The sequence below is a fragment of the Anolis carolinensis genome, chromosome 4, assembly GCF_035594765.1.
Source record: "Anolis carolinensis isolate JA03-04 chromosome 4, rAnoCar3.1.pri, whole genome shotgun sequence".
NCBI lineage: Eukaryota > Metazoa > Chordata > Lepidosauria > Squamata > Dactyloidae > Anolis > Anolis carolinensis.
In genome coordinates, this window is record NC_085844.1 from 150956996 (window position 1) to 150974545 (window position 17550).

At 39.6% G+C, this 17550-nt stretch overlaps 1 protein-coding gene across 1 annotated transcript in view; it reads left to right on the forward strand.

Moving 5' to 3' along the window:
• The window catches only part of dipk1a (divergent protein kinase domain 1A), a 29074-nt gene extending 16594 nt beyond the window's left edge, over window positions 1-12480 (forward strand). The window contains exons 2-5 of the mRNA XM_008109237.2: window positions 5526-5660; window positions 7287-7394; window positions 8664-8840; window positions 11159-12480. Coding sequence (XP_008107444.2) covers window positions 5526-5660; window positions 7287-7394; window positions 8664-8840; window positions 11159-11971 — 1233 coding nt within the window. The 3' untranslated portion in view covers window positions 11972-12480. The remainder of the gene's footprint in view (window positions 1-5525; window positions 5661-7286; window positions 7395-8663; window positions 8841-11158) is intronic.
• The last annotated feature ends 5070 nt before the right edge of the window (window positions 12481-17550 follow it).

Sequence of the window (17550 nt, forward strand, 5' to 3'; positions counted from 1 at the left end):
GAATTAATTGTTGCATGAGTTAATGCTTTTTAGAGAAATCTTAGAACTGACAGAAATGCATATATTTAGTTGACATTGTGGAGCCCAAGTAGCACATTTTCTTCATGCTCCTTTGACAGCACATCATTATGGCATAAGGTCATGGTTCTGTTTTTTTAGCTCCCGCAGTAGCATTGCAATTTAGTTAGCAAGGGCTGTTTAGGAAAGGAAAGAGCTGTGGATTTCTCTTGTAGATTGGCTGGCAAATTACAGGTTTTACTTCACTTTTCCTTTCCTCCTCTCTCTAACCCACATTTTTCCTGGCCCTATCGCCTTTAGGGTTTCCATTTCTCTTTAATGATTCCATCTCTGTCTTTGACAGTCTTTCCCCTTCATTATTGCTTTATGCCCAGGCCCTTCTACTCTGCCATGTAATCCAGTTTCTGATCCCAGATTATCTGCTTTGAACTGGATTTTATGGCCGTGTAGACTCATATAATCTAGTTCAAATCAGATAATCTAAATTCAGACACTGGATTATATTTCCTCACTTTGCTTTCTCCATCTTATATGCTCCTGTGCTCAGTTTGCATGGGTTTGAGTCTTCTTTGACAGAGAAAAAGCAGGATGAAAATACATATAATAATAATAATAATAATAATAATAATAATAATAATAATAATATGTTCCTTTCCTGCTCTGCTTCCTTCATCAGCATCTAACAAGCCAGCACTTGAACCGAATAAAATTACCCCTTTTCCTTCCTTTCACTAGCATTCAATGCACAAGCATCATGATTTATGACTCAACCCTCACTAAATAGTATGCCTGTTTTCCCCCATAATTTCAGTCCTCATTGAATTTAGATGACACACTAATGTTGCTGGGCAGTTGTTAGCAGCAAAATAAACAAATTAACATAACTGTGTTAAAACGAACACGTTATTTCCAAGCTATGAAAAATTTGTAGTAAGAATGCTGCTGCAAAGTGATGAAATGCTGCTTTATTTGGACCTTATAAACTTTGTTCCCCATTAAAATGGCTGTCTCATAACTTTGATTTGCATTTTATTTCTGTAGTTAACATGCTTACATTCCCTGGTGGTTAGAGGTCTTCTCAGTTCCTTGCCTTTCAGCTTTGTCGAATATCTCACATCAAAGCTGTTGGCTTTTTCTTCCCCCTAGTGAAATGTATCCGAAAAATCTTTTCCTACACATTCAGGTCACAATTTTGCTTAGTTAGTAAGAAGTTGGGTAAGATTCTTAAGATAACTGAAGAACAGCTGCTTGAGGGTAGAACGGCATGTAACTACAGCAACATCTTGAGTGCTATCTCAAAATACGACTTGCAAGTAATCTCTTGAAGTTTTGAATGCCTGGGCAATGAGGGATGAACAGATGCCAACATGATGAGATCTTAAATCACCTTAAGGAATGATTTGTTCTTTTGACCAGACGTGGCATGATTAACTTTTGGTAAACTCAACTATTGTTCAAGACACAATCGAAAACTTGTCTATTTAGTCATCCTAAAAGCCTTTTAATTGTACCTTCATAAATCCCGGAAGGAACTATTTGGCATTTCTTAAAGATGTGGAACACAAACAAATGTGAACCCTTACCCACCCTATTTCAGTGGGTAACAGTTTCAGATGGGAGTTCAAAGCAATAACACTGCACCCTGTGAGCAGTGGTTCTCAACCTGTGGGTCCCCAGATGTTTTGGTCTTCAACTCCACAAAATCCTAACAGCCTATAAACTGGCTGGGATTTTTGGGAGTTGTAGGCCAAAACACCTGGGGACCCATATGTTGAGAAACACTACTGTAGAGCAGTGATTCCCAACCTTTTTTTGACCAGGGACCACACTCCAACATTAGTACCAAAAGGGTTACAAATCAGTTTTTGGTCAACTTTAGATTCAGTTTGGTTATTTGGAGGTGCTGATTCAGAAAATTGCATTGGATAGACCACATCAACTCTAGTTTCTGATATAGAACATATGTCATCCAATAGTCATTATCTGCTTGCCTACAGAAAACCATATTTTAAAATCCAGAGCTGACATGGTCTGTCCAATGCAATTTTCTGAATCATCACCCCAAATAACCCCAGGAGAACAGGCCTAAAAATGAAGACACCGAGAATTATTATTTTTTTTTTTTGTCCCTGCATGTCTCGCGGACAGTGGGCCGCAGCCCATGGGTTGGGAACCACTGCTGTAGAGCTATTGAAATGTAGTCCTAGCTGCAACTGTTCTGCAAGGAATATCTGCCAGAAAGCAGTGTTCTCTCCCTCTCTCCAAATAAAAAGTGACCCTGATCCAATGAGTTAAGTGTTGTTTCTATACCAGACTTTGAACACCTACAACTTTCATTCCTGCAGCTTAGAAGGGGTCATACTGAAACAGGTGAGACCTTTTCTTGTGGCAAGGAATGTACCACCATATTATGATTCTCTCAGCAGCGAAAACTCTCAGAGACCCTGAGATGCCAGACAGGCAGTAAAGTCAGTTTTCTTTTGGTCGTGTCTGATACCTTTGAAAGCAGAGATGTGAACAGTGAGACTCATGAATAAGCCCATTGTGCTTTGAGGCCCACAGGGGAAGGGTTTTCTTAGGAATTGCTGCTCACTGTATTCTGATTGTCTGTCCACTGAATGCTCCCCTGGAATTCCATTTATGGGACTGCTGTATCCTGCAGCAGCTTATTTTCTTGGCCAGACTTCCAAAGCCAGCTCATCCTATTTCTATTTTTTTTAAAAAAACAAAAAGAAGTTGATTGTAAAACCATGTTTAAAACATACTGTGATTAAGGTCTGTTATCTTCTACTTATTCCTTCATAATTTTTCCTTTTGGTCTTCTTTAACTTTCAAGATGTCACATGTCAGAGTCAAAGTAAACAAAACTGATAAATCTCCCATTGTACAGTTTCACTGATGGATCAAATCCAGATTGCACAAGAACGGAGGTTTAGTCTCTTCATTCTCTCCTCTTGCACTGTATTTCCACTGGAATTTAATCCACTCAAGCACACATGAAGCTGCTATTTTTGTTATAGTACTGTGAAAAATTTGCATTTAAGACTTAGGCCCCTAGTGCCATTACACTATGTAACACAATTTTGTTATTGGGTTATAAATATCATTTCCTAATTGGTTCTATTGCAAAAACATGGAAAAGGTTTATTAAGCTACAAAAACTTTGTTTTGCGGGACATCCTGCCACACATTTTGCTATAGTATTTTGATGAATATCTCATTGAGTCTGAGCCAATTGTGGCAGCCACAAAGTGAAGTTTCTGGAGTATAACAATTGCTTTCAAAGTAAGTACTGCACAATTAAACAGGAATAAGATCCTGGTTGTGTGGTGGGTTAAACCACTGAGCTACTGAACCTGCTGGCGGAATCCGGGAAGCGGGATGAGCTCCCACTGTTAGCCCCAGCTTCTGCCAATCTAGCAGTTCGACAACATGCAAATGTGAGTAGATCAATAGGTACCGCTCCGGCGGGAAGGTAACGGCGCTCCATGCAGAATTTTTTTTCAAATTTTTTTACATAGTGTATTGTAGTCTAAACCACAACATCCTGATAATAAACTTTATTTGTATACCACCCTATCTCCCCGAAGGGACTTAAGGCAGTTTCGAAAACAATTGAAGAAGTAGTATAATGTTTTCTGATTTGGAAAGATTTTTTGATGTCCTTCAAGCTTGTCGTATTTGAAAATATAAGATTTCCAAGTACATCCACTTAGATTGTAATTCTTGATCTTTGAACATTTTTCTTCTTCCCTTACCAACAAACAAACAAGCAATCAGATGAAAGACTTTTAGTTGTCGTGGAAGCAGCCACAAAATCAGCAAGACTACGACGGCCTCCGAAGACCAAATTAGAAAATCCCAATTGTATGTTTTAAAATGACTGTTGAGAAAGACATTGCTGTCATACTCCAAGTCTGTTTTCTCATGAGAGTGCTTCCAATCAGACAGCTTCTAGTGCTATTAATTAAATGACATTGAGCAACAATTCTGTTTTTCCATTGTCAGTACTGTACACACCCTGTAGAAATTAGGCAACAGACAGAATAGCAGCAAATCAGGAAAGGCTGCAAGTGAAAGTGACTGTCTGATTCCTTTAATATCCCTTAACATATCAAGTTAGTTGTGTAATGAAAGCTTCATTTTGGGCACAGCTGTAGTTGTACGTTTGGTTGCTGCGTTGCAAGAAGAATAAACTAGTTGGGGGAAAGAGTAGTATCTCTATCCCTGCCTGTTTCCCACAGTTCATCAAAGTACTTGTTTAACTATCCCTAATATCAGTCAAACCATGATTCAGTTGTGGAACTACATTGTGATGAATTCGAGGGCATTACACAGACAAACGTTGGAGAGGAAATTTGGCACCTTTTGAGTGTTTCCCCAGATCATGTTATATTTGTTGGATTCATTTAGAGCCTCCTTTCTTTTCAGCCAGGCAGAGCTGCAATAAGAGCAGGACCAACCATGAGACTGTAATAATTGGTTTTGATGTGCCGACTGAACTGTTGTGGGAGAACTAAACTTGTCGGGACTAAGACTAAGCTCCTGACTTTCCTCTTGTTTTACTGCTTCTAGTGTGGTATAGCAAAGGGATAATGCTGACTGAGATCACACAAGCACACCTACAATGTGAGCATGTAATAAAGTGACTTATGCTTGTAAGGCAAGGGCAGATTGGCTCTGTGACAATGGCATAACTACACTGGATGATCACAGATAGTGTCCCCAGACCACACCAGTGCCTAGCACTACCCATGCCATTCCTGCCCTACACCAACAAATACAGTTGCTGGAAAGCAGGAAGCCCTATCTACACTGACTTTTGGCAAAATATTGAAAATAGTATATGGTGCCTGCCAGTGGAAAAGTTATGCTTGCTACTTTGCTCAGGTAAACATTTCATCTCTTGCTTCCTACACTTTTATTGTATTGCCATTATAGTTTTTATATTCTGCTGTGGAGGTGGTTTAACTTGCAGTATGTTGGTGGTTTTTTTGCACAGTGCAAGGGGACTTGTAGGGTGCATCTGCACTGTAGAATTAATGCAGTTTGACACCATGGCTCAATGCTATGAATTGCAGTCTTATAAGGTCTTTCATCTTCTCTGCCAAATAGTGCTGGTACTTCACCAAATTACAATGGGGACATGAGATGGTAAAAACATCAAAACATCCGGGCATCCCCTGGGCAACATCCTTGCAGATGGCCAATTCTCTCACACCAGAACCACCTTGTCACTCCTGACATGAAAAAAAACCCCAAATTGCAACTTCCATTATTCCGTAGCATTGAGTCATGTCAATTAAAGTTGTGTAAACTGCATTAATGCTGCAGTGTAAATGCATCTGTAGTTATGCAGCTTTCAAAATCAGCACGTTTCTCCATTAATCACCCTGAAATGAGGAAAGGAACTTAAGCTTCCTTGTTGGTAACACAGTGGAACTAGGATAAACAAGATGTCACCATACATGATTGAAACCAGCTCTCTTGTCTGTTTCTACCTTAAGGGCCGCCTCTCTTATATGCGGATGAAATATCTCTTCTTTTCTTGGCTTGGAGTATTCATTGGCAGCTGGATTATTTATGTTCAGTATTCCTCTTACACAGAACTTTGCAGAGGACATGACTGCAAGAAAATAATAGTAAGTATTAATAGGGTCTCTTAAAAGTATCTTGTTGGCATTCTTTTATCTTATCTCTAATATTTGTATACATTTATTGTGATGAGAATCATAAACTTTAATGATATATGATGATTGAGATCCTACATTGCATTCATAACTACATAAACAGAAAAGACACAAGGAAATTAGCCTTGGGAACCCACCTTAAATTCAGGGAATCTGTTCTGCGAAATGGAGATCTGAGGCCCCTTCAACACAGCTGAATAAAATCTACTTCGAACTGGAACATATGGCAGTGTGGACTCAGATAATCCAGTTCAAAGCAGGTCTAGTGGGATTTTCTGCCTTGATATTCTGGGTTATATGGCTGCGTGGAAGGGCCCGGAGATGCAGGACAATGCAGTTAAACTTCCCCATCCCTGAGGCATAGTGCTGTATGTTGCACCATGGGCTTCCTTGAGTTTAAGGTGGCTTTTGGGGAGGAAGAGTATTTGCAATTATAACAATAGTGCCATGATCATTAATCAGTGGGAATTGATATACACCTCTTCCACATAGCCACATAACACAGAAAATCCCATAATATTTTCTTTGAACTGGGTTATCTGAGTCCACACTGCCATGAATTTCAGTTCAAAGCAGAAAATTGTGGGAATTTATTCAGCTGTGTGGAAAGGGCCTAAACTTTGTTTCGGGACAACTTTTTTCCTCTGTTTTGCTTTTTCAATTATGTAAATACTACAACTTCACAAATAGTCTTTGTCATGGGCTATCACGTACATCAAGAAAAACACAAAAGATAAAAAAAAAACCCAAACCATTCATACTCTGATTGGAAATGGTGTGCAAAAACAGAATAAAGAAATCAGTGGGTGATTAAAGGCAGATCCAGATATAAATGGAATTATGTTCTTGGAATTGTGAGGCAAAATGAAGCCACAGAGTGAGCTATGGGTGTTTAGAGTTTTATGAGATGTTATAAAGTAGAAAATAGTTGGTGTGTGGTAAATAAGTAAAAATTATCAGCAATGGGTATTGAAGCAAGGCCGCTGCTGGGATTGAAGTGTTGTATCTATGTATCCCATCGAACCAGAATCATGGTAGTTAGTTCAGATACTGATGCCATCCAGACCAATAAATATAGGGATATATGTAAACTATACCTGTATACATGTGTGTGTGTGTATGCAGGCAGAGAGTCAGTACGGTGTAATGGTTTGAGAGACCTCTGTTTGGCCATTTAAATGTGTGACTTTGGGCCAGTGACATTCTATCAGCCACATAGGAAGGCAGAGGTAAATCCCTTCTGAATAAATCTTGCCACAAAAAGTCCATAATAGATTCGCCTGGTTGTTATTGTGTACCTTCCAGTCATTTCCAATTATGGCAAGTTTTTTAGGGGTTGAGGTATGTGACTTACTCAGGAGTACCAATGATTTTTCATGGCGAAGCAGGGATTCAAACCCTGTTGGGTCACCATAATTTGGAAATGACCGTAAGGCAACAACAATACTATGTAGTCTAAATATCCTTGCGAAAAATAATCCCTTTCAGGACTTCCATCTGTGTTTAAGCTTAGGACACTAATCAACACTTGTAATGGAATGATTCTCAGATGATGATCTTCTCTGATTTTTCCCCCAGTGTGATAAGTACAAGACTGGAGTTATAGACGGATCTGCATGTAGTAGCCTTTGTACAAGACAAACACTGTATTTTGGGAAATGTTTGTCAACCAAACCCAACAATCAGGTATGACTTCTTTGTATAAATGTTAGGTTTCTAAAAACATGAAATGATTTAAAAAAACTGAAAGATTTCTAAATCAATGGAAACCTTCAGAGATTTGTATGTATGAAACTGCCTCTTCTGAATGGTTGGTTGGCTGGTTGCATACTGCAAGTCACTTCTGGTGTGACGGAATCAGCCGTCTACAAAGACGTTGCCCAGGGGACACCCAGATGTGTTACTATCCTATGGGAAGGCTTCTCTCATGTCCCCCTCAGGCGTGTAGGTGCTACAATGTGGAGTCCACAACTTGTGAGAAGAGCAAACCACAGACCCCTTACTACAATGCAATCTGAGCCCTGCCACATGCACAATGGAGGACCTTTTCACAATGACACCAGAGGCACTCCAAATGGCCAGCTTCTGGTCAAAGGAAATATAATATAATGCCATGTTTTTAACTTTGTTTGTGTTTTTAAATACATTATAATTGTATCCTCAATTTGCTTCTGACACAATAAATAAAATAATTCTGAAATTTTGGAGACACAATATAGTGCCTTCTCCAGTACATTGACCAAACCTCAAGTAGTCACCTTCTGTCTAACAGAAAGTAAGGTAATGGTTTTTGAGGACTCCCTACTTAGATAAGTGCATTTCAATCTGTACATTGTCTAGCAAATTTTGGATTGGAAGCTTCAAAAAAATTGCCTATGTTTCAGTAACTTCCAGAACCAATGGAAGGTTAGACATGTCAATGAGATTAGAAAGATAATACTAGGATTGAAACTGACCTGCTTTAGGACTTTATATCAGTGTTACTCAATGTGGTGGTCTAATATCTGGTGCTTGTTCATGAGCCAAGGGCTGCAACATGTTTCCAGGAAAAGAAGAAATAGTTGTAGTTCATAAGCGCAAATAAAGAGGAGGAAAGGCCTGCTGATCCCCGACATCAAATGATTAAAGAAGCATAGAATGAGGCTTGCAGGAGATTTTTGTCCTTAGGTTTCAACATTTCAATCTATATTATATGTGGGGAGGCATCAGGAAGGAAAGAACAGAAAAGATGGCATTTCTTGTTTATCCTTTGCAAAGATACAGAATACTAGCAAGAGCATCCTATCGGGACCCATGCACATGGGTCACTTCATGACTCCCGTATGTAGTAACTTAACAAAAATCCCTTTTTGCATGCAAGCAGTATGGAAATGCCTAATTCTAATTTCTGAAAATGTAGGTCCCTTTACAAAGACGGAAGTCCTCAACAGAATTCATATCTTTTATCTTCTACAGATGTATTTAGGAGCTTGGGGAAATCTCCAAGGTGTTATCAAATGCCAGATGGAAGAAATTGCTCACATTGATCTCAGAACTGAGCTAGAACCTAGAAAGGAAACTATTCTGTTTGATAAACCAACAAGAGGAACTACTGTTCAGAAGTTCAAGGAGATGGTCTATGGCCTTTTTAAAGTGAGTATCTTCTGTCCTCTTTCCCTTTACCATGTCCAATCCCCAGTGCTAGCTGCTTAGCTAAAAGAACTCATAATATGCATGAATCTATAATATTTCCTGTAGGCATTGCTTTGAAGTACTGTACTTGATCAAGGGCTTTGCTTGAAGCAGCATCAAGGCCTTTTAATTTTTTAAAATACTATGTTAGAAAGGTTTTCACTTGAATTCAATCTTCTTTCCCCTGCCGTGAATCTGACCCAAACGTGAACTGCTTGTACTACAAATAGCAATGGTTGTGGGCAGGAGGAGAACTCCTTGTCATTTGCATTGGTGAGTGATTTTCGGTCAAGAGGGAAAGGTTTATCTCCTCTTTATGTACCGCAGTTCTGATTTACTGAAAGTAAAAAGGAGACCCAGAGATTCTGCAGTCTTGGATATTAGGCTTCTGGAAGGTTTGGGCTTTAATGTTTTGAGCAAATTGGCCAAATACATTAATCTATCACATAGCTACATCTCCATAGTTATGTCTTCTAATGATACTACCCCAAAGTCACCTTATAAGCAGTACAGCACACCTTACATCAGTGGTTATCGACCTGTGGGTCCCCAGATATTTCGACCTTCAACTCCCAGAAATCCTAACAGCTGGTAAACTGGTTGAGATTTCTGGGAATTGTAGGCCAAAAACATATGGGGACCACAGGTTAAGAACCACTGAGTTAGACTCACAACAACAGGCATCTACAGAGACCTCTGGGGATCCTCATGAAGTCTCTACAGAGGATATCCTTTCAGCATGTCCAACTGCAGGAAAATTGCTGGATACATGCCCACTCATCCTCCTACTCTCTGACCTTGAGAAAATGGCTATGCGGGGCACTCCTTACGAAATAGATTTTGAAGGGATTTGGGCATTTATGCGGGAAAGTATTCTGACCTCTACAATGATTTTTAAAAGTGAGTGAGCATAAGACCAACTTGTGGCATTGCGATGCACAGACTAATATTCCATGATCCCTTTCTCTATAACTTGGAGATTTTCACATTTGTTTTGCATCAGTAGTTGCATAATTGGTGTCATTGGAACAAGTGTTATGTTCTCTTATTTTCAGTCACAAATTAGTGTTCGTCTGACACTAATTTGAGTTAGAACAGTGTTTCTCAAACTGTGATCCTCCAGGTGTTTTGAACTTCAGCTCCCAGAAATTCTAGCCAGCTTACCAGCTGTAAGGAATTGTAGGGGCTGAAGTCCAAAACATCTGGAGGAGCAGAGTTTGAGAAACTCTGAGTTAGAAGATATATCTTAAGTACCATATAATTAACTTTCAAATTATAGGGATATCATGATTTTTAAAGTTCCTAAAGTTGGTAGCAACAGTATAATTCAATCACTAATATCAATTCAGCATCAGAACTGTATAGGACCGGTTATGTTATGTAACTTCACACATGCCTACCTCTGTAGCAGAGGTGCTATAAAACCACTGTGCTGAATTATAAAGATACGTTATGGGACACAAGTCTGAATGTCCAATGTGCATTAGGAACTAATGAGCATTGGGACTGCTGCATGTTGGTCCCATTGAGTATCAGACACCAATGAATATTATCAGCCTTCATTACCGTAGACCATGGTATACTTCTCAGATGCCTCATGGGAATGGGTCTTGGAGGTACGGTTTTGCAGTGGCTCCGGTCCTTCCTGGAGGGCCGTTCCCAGAAGGTGTTGTTGGGAGACACCTGCACGGCCACACAGCCATTGTTCTGAGAGGTCCCACAGGGTTCTATACTGCCTCCCATGTTGTTTAACATCTACATGAAGCCTGTGAGAGAAATCATCCGGAGTTTTGGAGTTCGATGTCATCTGTACACAGATGACGTTCAACTCTATCACTCCTTTCCACCGGCTACTAAGGAAGCTGTTCAGGTCCTGAACCTGTGCTTGGCAGCTGTGACAGTCTGGATGAGGGAAAAAAATTGAAATTGAATCCAGACAAGACAGAGGTGCTCCTGGTCAGTCGCAAGGCCTAACAGTGTATAGGGTTTCACTCCCCCTGAAGACGCAGGTTCGCAGTTTGGGAGTTCTCCGGGACTCATCACTGAGCTTGGAACCCCAAGTTTCGGCCTTTCTCAACCTTCTGGGAGGTTGAGAAAGGTGGGGTATAAATGTAGTAAATAAATAAAAAATACATATTATACAACTGCACAGTTCTAATACCTGCATATGTAGGTCCACTTAAGAAGATGTAAGCTCCCAAAAAGATCCCAGTCAATATTTTTTAAAAACTGAGCACATACAGTACAGTATTTGACTATGTATTCATCCTTCTTTCTAGGAAAAACTAGGTGAGCAAGGAAATCTTCCTGAGTTGGTTAATCTCATCTTGTCTGTTGCTGATGGGAACAAAGATGGCCGAGTTTCTTTGCCAGAAGCGAAATCAGCATGGGCACTTCTTCAGCTGAATGAGTTTCTGCTCATGGTAATTCTCCAGGATAAAGAGCATACTCCCAAACTGCTGGGATTTTGTGGGGATCTTTATGTGATGGAAAAAGTGGAATATACCTCTCTCTTTGGAATAAGCCTTCCATGGGTCATAGAACTTTTTCTTCCCTCCGGCTTCAGAAGAAGCATAGATCAGTGGTTTACTCCGTCATGGCCTCGAAAGGCAAAAATAGCCATAGGGCTTCTAGAATTTGTGGAAGACATTTTCCACGGACCATATGGGAACTTTCTTATGTGTGAAACTAGTGCCAAAAACTTGGGTTACAATGATAAATATGACTTAAAAATGGTGGATATGCGGAAAATAGTGCCGGAAATGAATTTAAAAGAACTCATTAAAGATCGTCACTGTGAGTCTGATCTGGATTGTGTGTATGGATCAGACTGTAGAACTGTATGTGACCAAAGTAAAATGAAATGTACGACAGACATCATTCAGCCAAACCTAGCCAAGGTGTGCCAGTTGCTTAAAGACTACTTGCTTCGTGGGGCTCCGCTGGAAATACATGAAGAGTTAGAAAAGCAACTGTACTCGTGCATTGCTTTGAAAGTTTCAGCAAACCAGATGGAAATGGAGCATTCCTTAATACTTAACAACCTGAAAACTCTACTGTGGAAGAAAATATCTCATACAAATGATTCTTAAGTTTCTTTGTCTCGCAAGGCGACACCATTGCTGCTGTAGGAGTTGTCCACTTTGTGTGAAAAGTAGCTTTGAGATCTAAAATGTTCTTTATTTAGCGTCCATCTTTCATCAGTCCTCCTTCAAACACTGCCGCCAGTGATTTTTTTTCCAGTTGGAAAATGATATATGTTCTCTAAATATCTGCCTGGCAGAGACTACTGAAGCCATATGGCTATATAACACTCCCATTTGGGGAAGAGTAGAGATTCTGTGTGCTCCTCTTGCCCTTACTCAAGATATTTGGAGAAGGGCATCTTGGATCTTTGGGAACACAGTCAATATGAACTTAGTTTTCTGAGCCAAACTTGCACATTTCACAGAAAGCACTTGGTACACTCCCAGGAGGTCTGTCCCACTTTGGAAGGCAAGTGAGAGATCAACTTGGAGCGGCTCATCCTTTGGAAGGGAAAAAAACCCACATTCTTTGCACGTAGAAAATCTAGTAGTTCAAATAAAGAGTTATAGATCAATGTGGCCCCTGTTTTGTTAGGCAGGGTGTCTGTTTGAAATGGAAGAGTACTCAAATACATGCCCCACCTGCATTCAGTATAGGCAGTCCCCGAGTTACTAACGTCCGGCTTACAAATGACTCATAGTTAAGAATGGGGGCGAGAAAACAGGAAGGGAGAGAAATCTAAGGGAAATTCACTCCTGGAAGAGTTAACATAGGGTAAAGGTGTATCCACTGAAGCGTTATCACCAATCCTTGTTTCCATAACAAGCCATTTTTTCAAAATGCAATTCTCACAGGGACAGAAAATGAGGTGAAGTCTTTTGAACAGGAGCACACACAGCAAACCGAATGCCACAGGGGTGTCAACCCTTCCCTGTACTATCCAAAGCAGGCACACACATGCATATATATATGTGTGTGTGTGTGTGTGTGTGTGTGTGTGTGTGTATACATACATACATACACATACACATACATATACATGCTTTGGATAGCATAGGGAAGGGTTAACACCCCTGTGGTGTTCGTTTTGCTGTGTGTGCCCCTGTTCAGAAGATTACATATATGTATATATATGTGTGTGTGTGTGTGTGTGTATGCACATACATACACACATACACATATACCTACACATATATCTATATGAAATTACACTTAAAATGTACCTTAATAACAAACCTACAGAACCTATCTTGTTCGTAACTTAGGGATTGCCTGTAATGGCCTGAAGAGGCCTGCTGTTTCGAAAAATCGCCGTGCAAAGTTTCCAGTGTTGTATTTTCCACACTTTCTTTTCTTATCCCACCACTCTTCAACTAGTAAGTGGTGCTACTAACAATTACCTGAGGTTTGTTTGTTCTTTTAATTGAAAAGAATTTACAAAAAAAAAAAAGAAGCCTGAAAACCAATCACTACTAGAAGCTAGCATGGTAGAATCCAAGCGACTGTTTGTAAATTAAATGAATATTTGGGGGGAAGGGAGGGTGTTTACTAACCTTAGCATGGCAGAATTTGCACATTTGTGATTTTTAAGAAAGAAAAGCAGTGTGACAATTCAAAATGTTTTGAACTGGACGTTTTTTGGAACTACGACCTTTTTGTTACATTTTTACATTTGTATACACATTTACCTCATGCGTACACTGAATGTTACTTAATTTGCTGAAAATTTCTTGTTAAAAGTAGATTTTTTATCATGCTAGTGGTTAAGTATTTTAAGTGAAGCATGTTGCCCTCACATACATAATGGTAGCAGCAATACTTAAAGATGCATAAGTATACGGAGCAACAATGTCCATCTGGGTCTTAATGTAAGCAAATTTATGCTCAAAAGACTAAACAGTTAGATGAGGGCACTTAAGCTGATGTTTTCTACATGGGGCAGCGAGAATCATAACTTTAATACAACTGGGAATCCAGTTACAGCTGTTGCTTGATTGTAAAATATTTAAAACCATAGGGCAGAATGTGACCAAAACTAAGTACACCCAGCAGCCCAGTTCTATGCATGTTTATTCAGAGGTAATTCCAATACAGTTCAATGAGAATATCTCCCAGGTCGTTGTAGAAATTCAGGCCTCATTCCCGTGATTACCATAGGGATGTGATTACTGATAGCAAATGAACAAATATGCTTAATATTAGTTGGAATTTGCCCAACTGTGTTCATAAGCAATTCAGGCAGCGTTGTTGAATCCCAGTTCATTCATGTAGAACCCAATCCAACTAACTGTTATGGTCTCGTGGATTATATATTTCATGCATCAGTTTGAAAATCTAGATAATATTTGCAATGCTTAGCAGTAATCTGATAATGATAGCCATGTTTAAATATTGAGGAGGGGGCAAGCTTGTTTGCTGCTGCTCTAGAGAGGAAGTAAGACAAAGAGCAATGGATTCAAACTACAGGAAATGAGATTCCACCTAAACGTTAGGAAGAACTTCCTGATAGTAAGAGTTGTTTAACAGTGGAATATGCTGCTTGGGGGTGTAGTAATGTCTCCTCTGGGGGTTTTAAACAGAGACTGGATTCCATCTATCGGGAGTGGTTTGACTCTGAATTCCTGAATGGCAGGGGATTGGACTGACTGGCCCTTATGGTCTCTTCCAACTCTAGGATTCTAATTCTGTTATTCTAACCTATTATAAGTAACAATTCTGACTGGCCTCTTGTATTCTAGTTACAGATTAGTAACCTAATTACAGAAAAGTAATGCCCTGCATTCAGTTATACTATTGATTCATTATATTTTTTATGTATTGATTCATTATATATTTTTAAAAACTTGAAAATCCATCACTACTAGAAGCTAGTTTGGTAGAATCCAAGCAACTGCTTATAAATTACAAGAACTGCCACAATTGGAAATGTCCCCAAATCCCACCTCCAACTCCAGGGAGTGAAGGAGATGGGTTTAACGGGTGATCAAGGTGCAACAGGATGACATTTCCAGCCCCTTCCCACCAGAAACTGATGCTTGCTATGAAAACCAGGAGCCAGACCCTGTTGCAATCCCATTTTGCACTGCAGAATTTTTGGGGGGGAAAGGAAAAGGCTGGAAACATCATCCTGCTGTGGCTCTGAGTGCTGGCAGAACAAACCTCTATCATTAGATGAGCTGTTTGCTAAGATAGGTTTGGGGATCAGTTCAGGACAAGTTACGCATTAGTAATACAGGGTCTCAGCTATTACCTGTTAAGATGCTATTTTGGAGCTAGCACTTGTTGTGTCCCTTCAAGTCATTTGTAAGTTAGGGCAGACCAAAGGTGAACCTAGCACAGAATTCTCTTGGCTGAATTTGTTCAGAGAGGGTTTTGTTCTCGCCTTCCTCTCAGACTGAGTGTGACTTGCCTAACGTAAACCAGTAGGTTTCCATGGCTAAGCAGATTCAAACTGATTTCCTTGAGTCCTAGTGCAACATTCAGACCACTACACCACTGGCTGTCGAAAATAACAATTGACCCCATAAAATAAGCATTAAGTAGTTATTTTACTTTTTCTAAGTACAGCAAAGTAACATGTACCCTTCACTTGTTTTTTTTTTTTTTGGGGGGGGGGGGGAGAAGTTCTCTGTTTTAGACCAATTTTTTTTTTTGCCTGAATTTTTCTAAAAAGCAATGAAAGTAACAGAAAGCAATGAATGGGCCAGTCACTCTTTTAAAAATAGTTTTGAGTAATTGGAACAATCTTTTCACAAAGTAACTTTCCAAACACTACTTATTTTCAAATGTGTAATGTATAAATTTCTAAGACTTTATGGTGAGCTGGCCTTTGAAGCAAGATTTCCTAATAGTAGTTTCTCAGTTCTAACTTTACTCATGAAAGAGTGAAGGTATGTGCCTAAGGGCACTTTAAAGGAGAAAAGAAATGGTGACCAGTTTCATTATTTTGTGCATTTTCCAAGCAACGCAGTGAAGTCTCCAACTGTGAAAATGTTGCAACTTTGGTCACAAATGGACTGCCTTTGCTCCATCGTTCAATACAGACAGTTTTGTCTCTTCCAGTGACATTTTTGTCATTGCGTGGGAGTGCTTATGTGGAACATTGGTGCACGCTATGAGTGACAGTAACTAACGTTCTCCATCCTTCATTTATACTTCACAGGAGGGGGAAAATGAGGAAGATGTCTGTTAAGGTTGTCTTTGGGTTTTTTAAAATCACGATTCTTTGTATGTATATAAATAAATAAAAATAAGCCCCCTTTTTCAAACAATGAACATGCACTTACAAAGCAAAATTCTTTGTTCTCTGTACCATGCGTGAAGCATTAATAATTTGCTCTAGGATTTTGCGCATTTTTGCCTTGTGTAAATATTTTACTAACAATATTCTTGCACAATGTCTGCTTTGTTTTAAAATTGACAGATGCTCTTTTATGGGACAGTATTCAATATTTTCAGCCACTAACAAACCTATATCTTACTAGGTATGCCTATGCCAGGTAAACCTGAATGTCAACATCATTACTGCAATTGCTCCATCGAGGGGAAAAATATTGAGCCAAATATTTCTAGACATTTGAAATAATTTTGGAATAACTTGTTCAATGCAGTTTGTACTGTATTTCATTTTGATTGCTGTAAAACCATCTTCAGGAGTTTTCATTTTGAATATGAATTGTTTACAATAAACTGGAACTATTTCCCCTTTCTGGTAATTGTGTTTGTTAAATGAAAATTGGCAGCAGAGTAGAAGAGAACCCATCTCCATTCTCTTAGGAATGCAAGCAAAATTGAACTGTAAACGTAAGCTGTTAGAAATGGCAAAAAACAACTGGTATGGGAGCATGAAGCTAAGCAGCGCATTGATTGCTGCTGCTGTATACTTGCATCTGTTGATTCTTTCAAACACAACGTAGTTAATTTATATTTTCATATTCCTTCAACAAAGATGAGTGGAGCTCCCGGTGGCCTAGGGGATAAAAGCCTCTCGACTTGAAGGTTGGGTTGCTGACCTGAAAGCTGCCAGGTTCGAATCCCACCCGGGGAGAGCGTGGATGAGCTCCCTCTATCAGCTCCAGCTCCATGCGGGGACATGAGAGAAGCCTCCCACAAGGATGGTAAAACATCAAAACATCCGGGCGTCCCCTGGGCAATGTCCTTGCAGACAGCCAATTCTCTCACTCCAGAAGCAACTCCGGTTGCTCCTGACACGAAAAAAAACAAAAAAAACAAAGATGAGTAAGACATAGGCTCACATTACCTTGCGCTTCTGTCAGAATCTGATGTTAAGAAGTTGGAACTTTTGCAATGGGGAATATCAACTGGGATAAATTGTGTTGAAACCATATGCTTCCTAGCTTCATTTTTTGAAAGAATTATCAGTTAATGATTAGCCTATAGTGTCCCCTACTGACACTACATGGAATTAGCCAGAAAATTATGCAAATCACGTGGAATAGCCCATACTTAAGCAATCCCTCATGTTTGAGTATGATGGCCTTCCAAGTGTACATAGATGATGATTGTAGGGCCCTCTTCTTGTCCCACATGTTCTTCCACAGTGAGGGCATCAGTTTCCAAATGGAAAGCGGTCCCAGATAGCTCATATGCAGTCTGGCTGAATGTGTTGCGCTACACTTTGCTA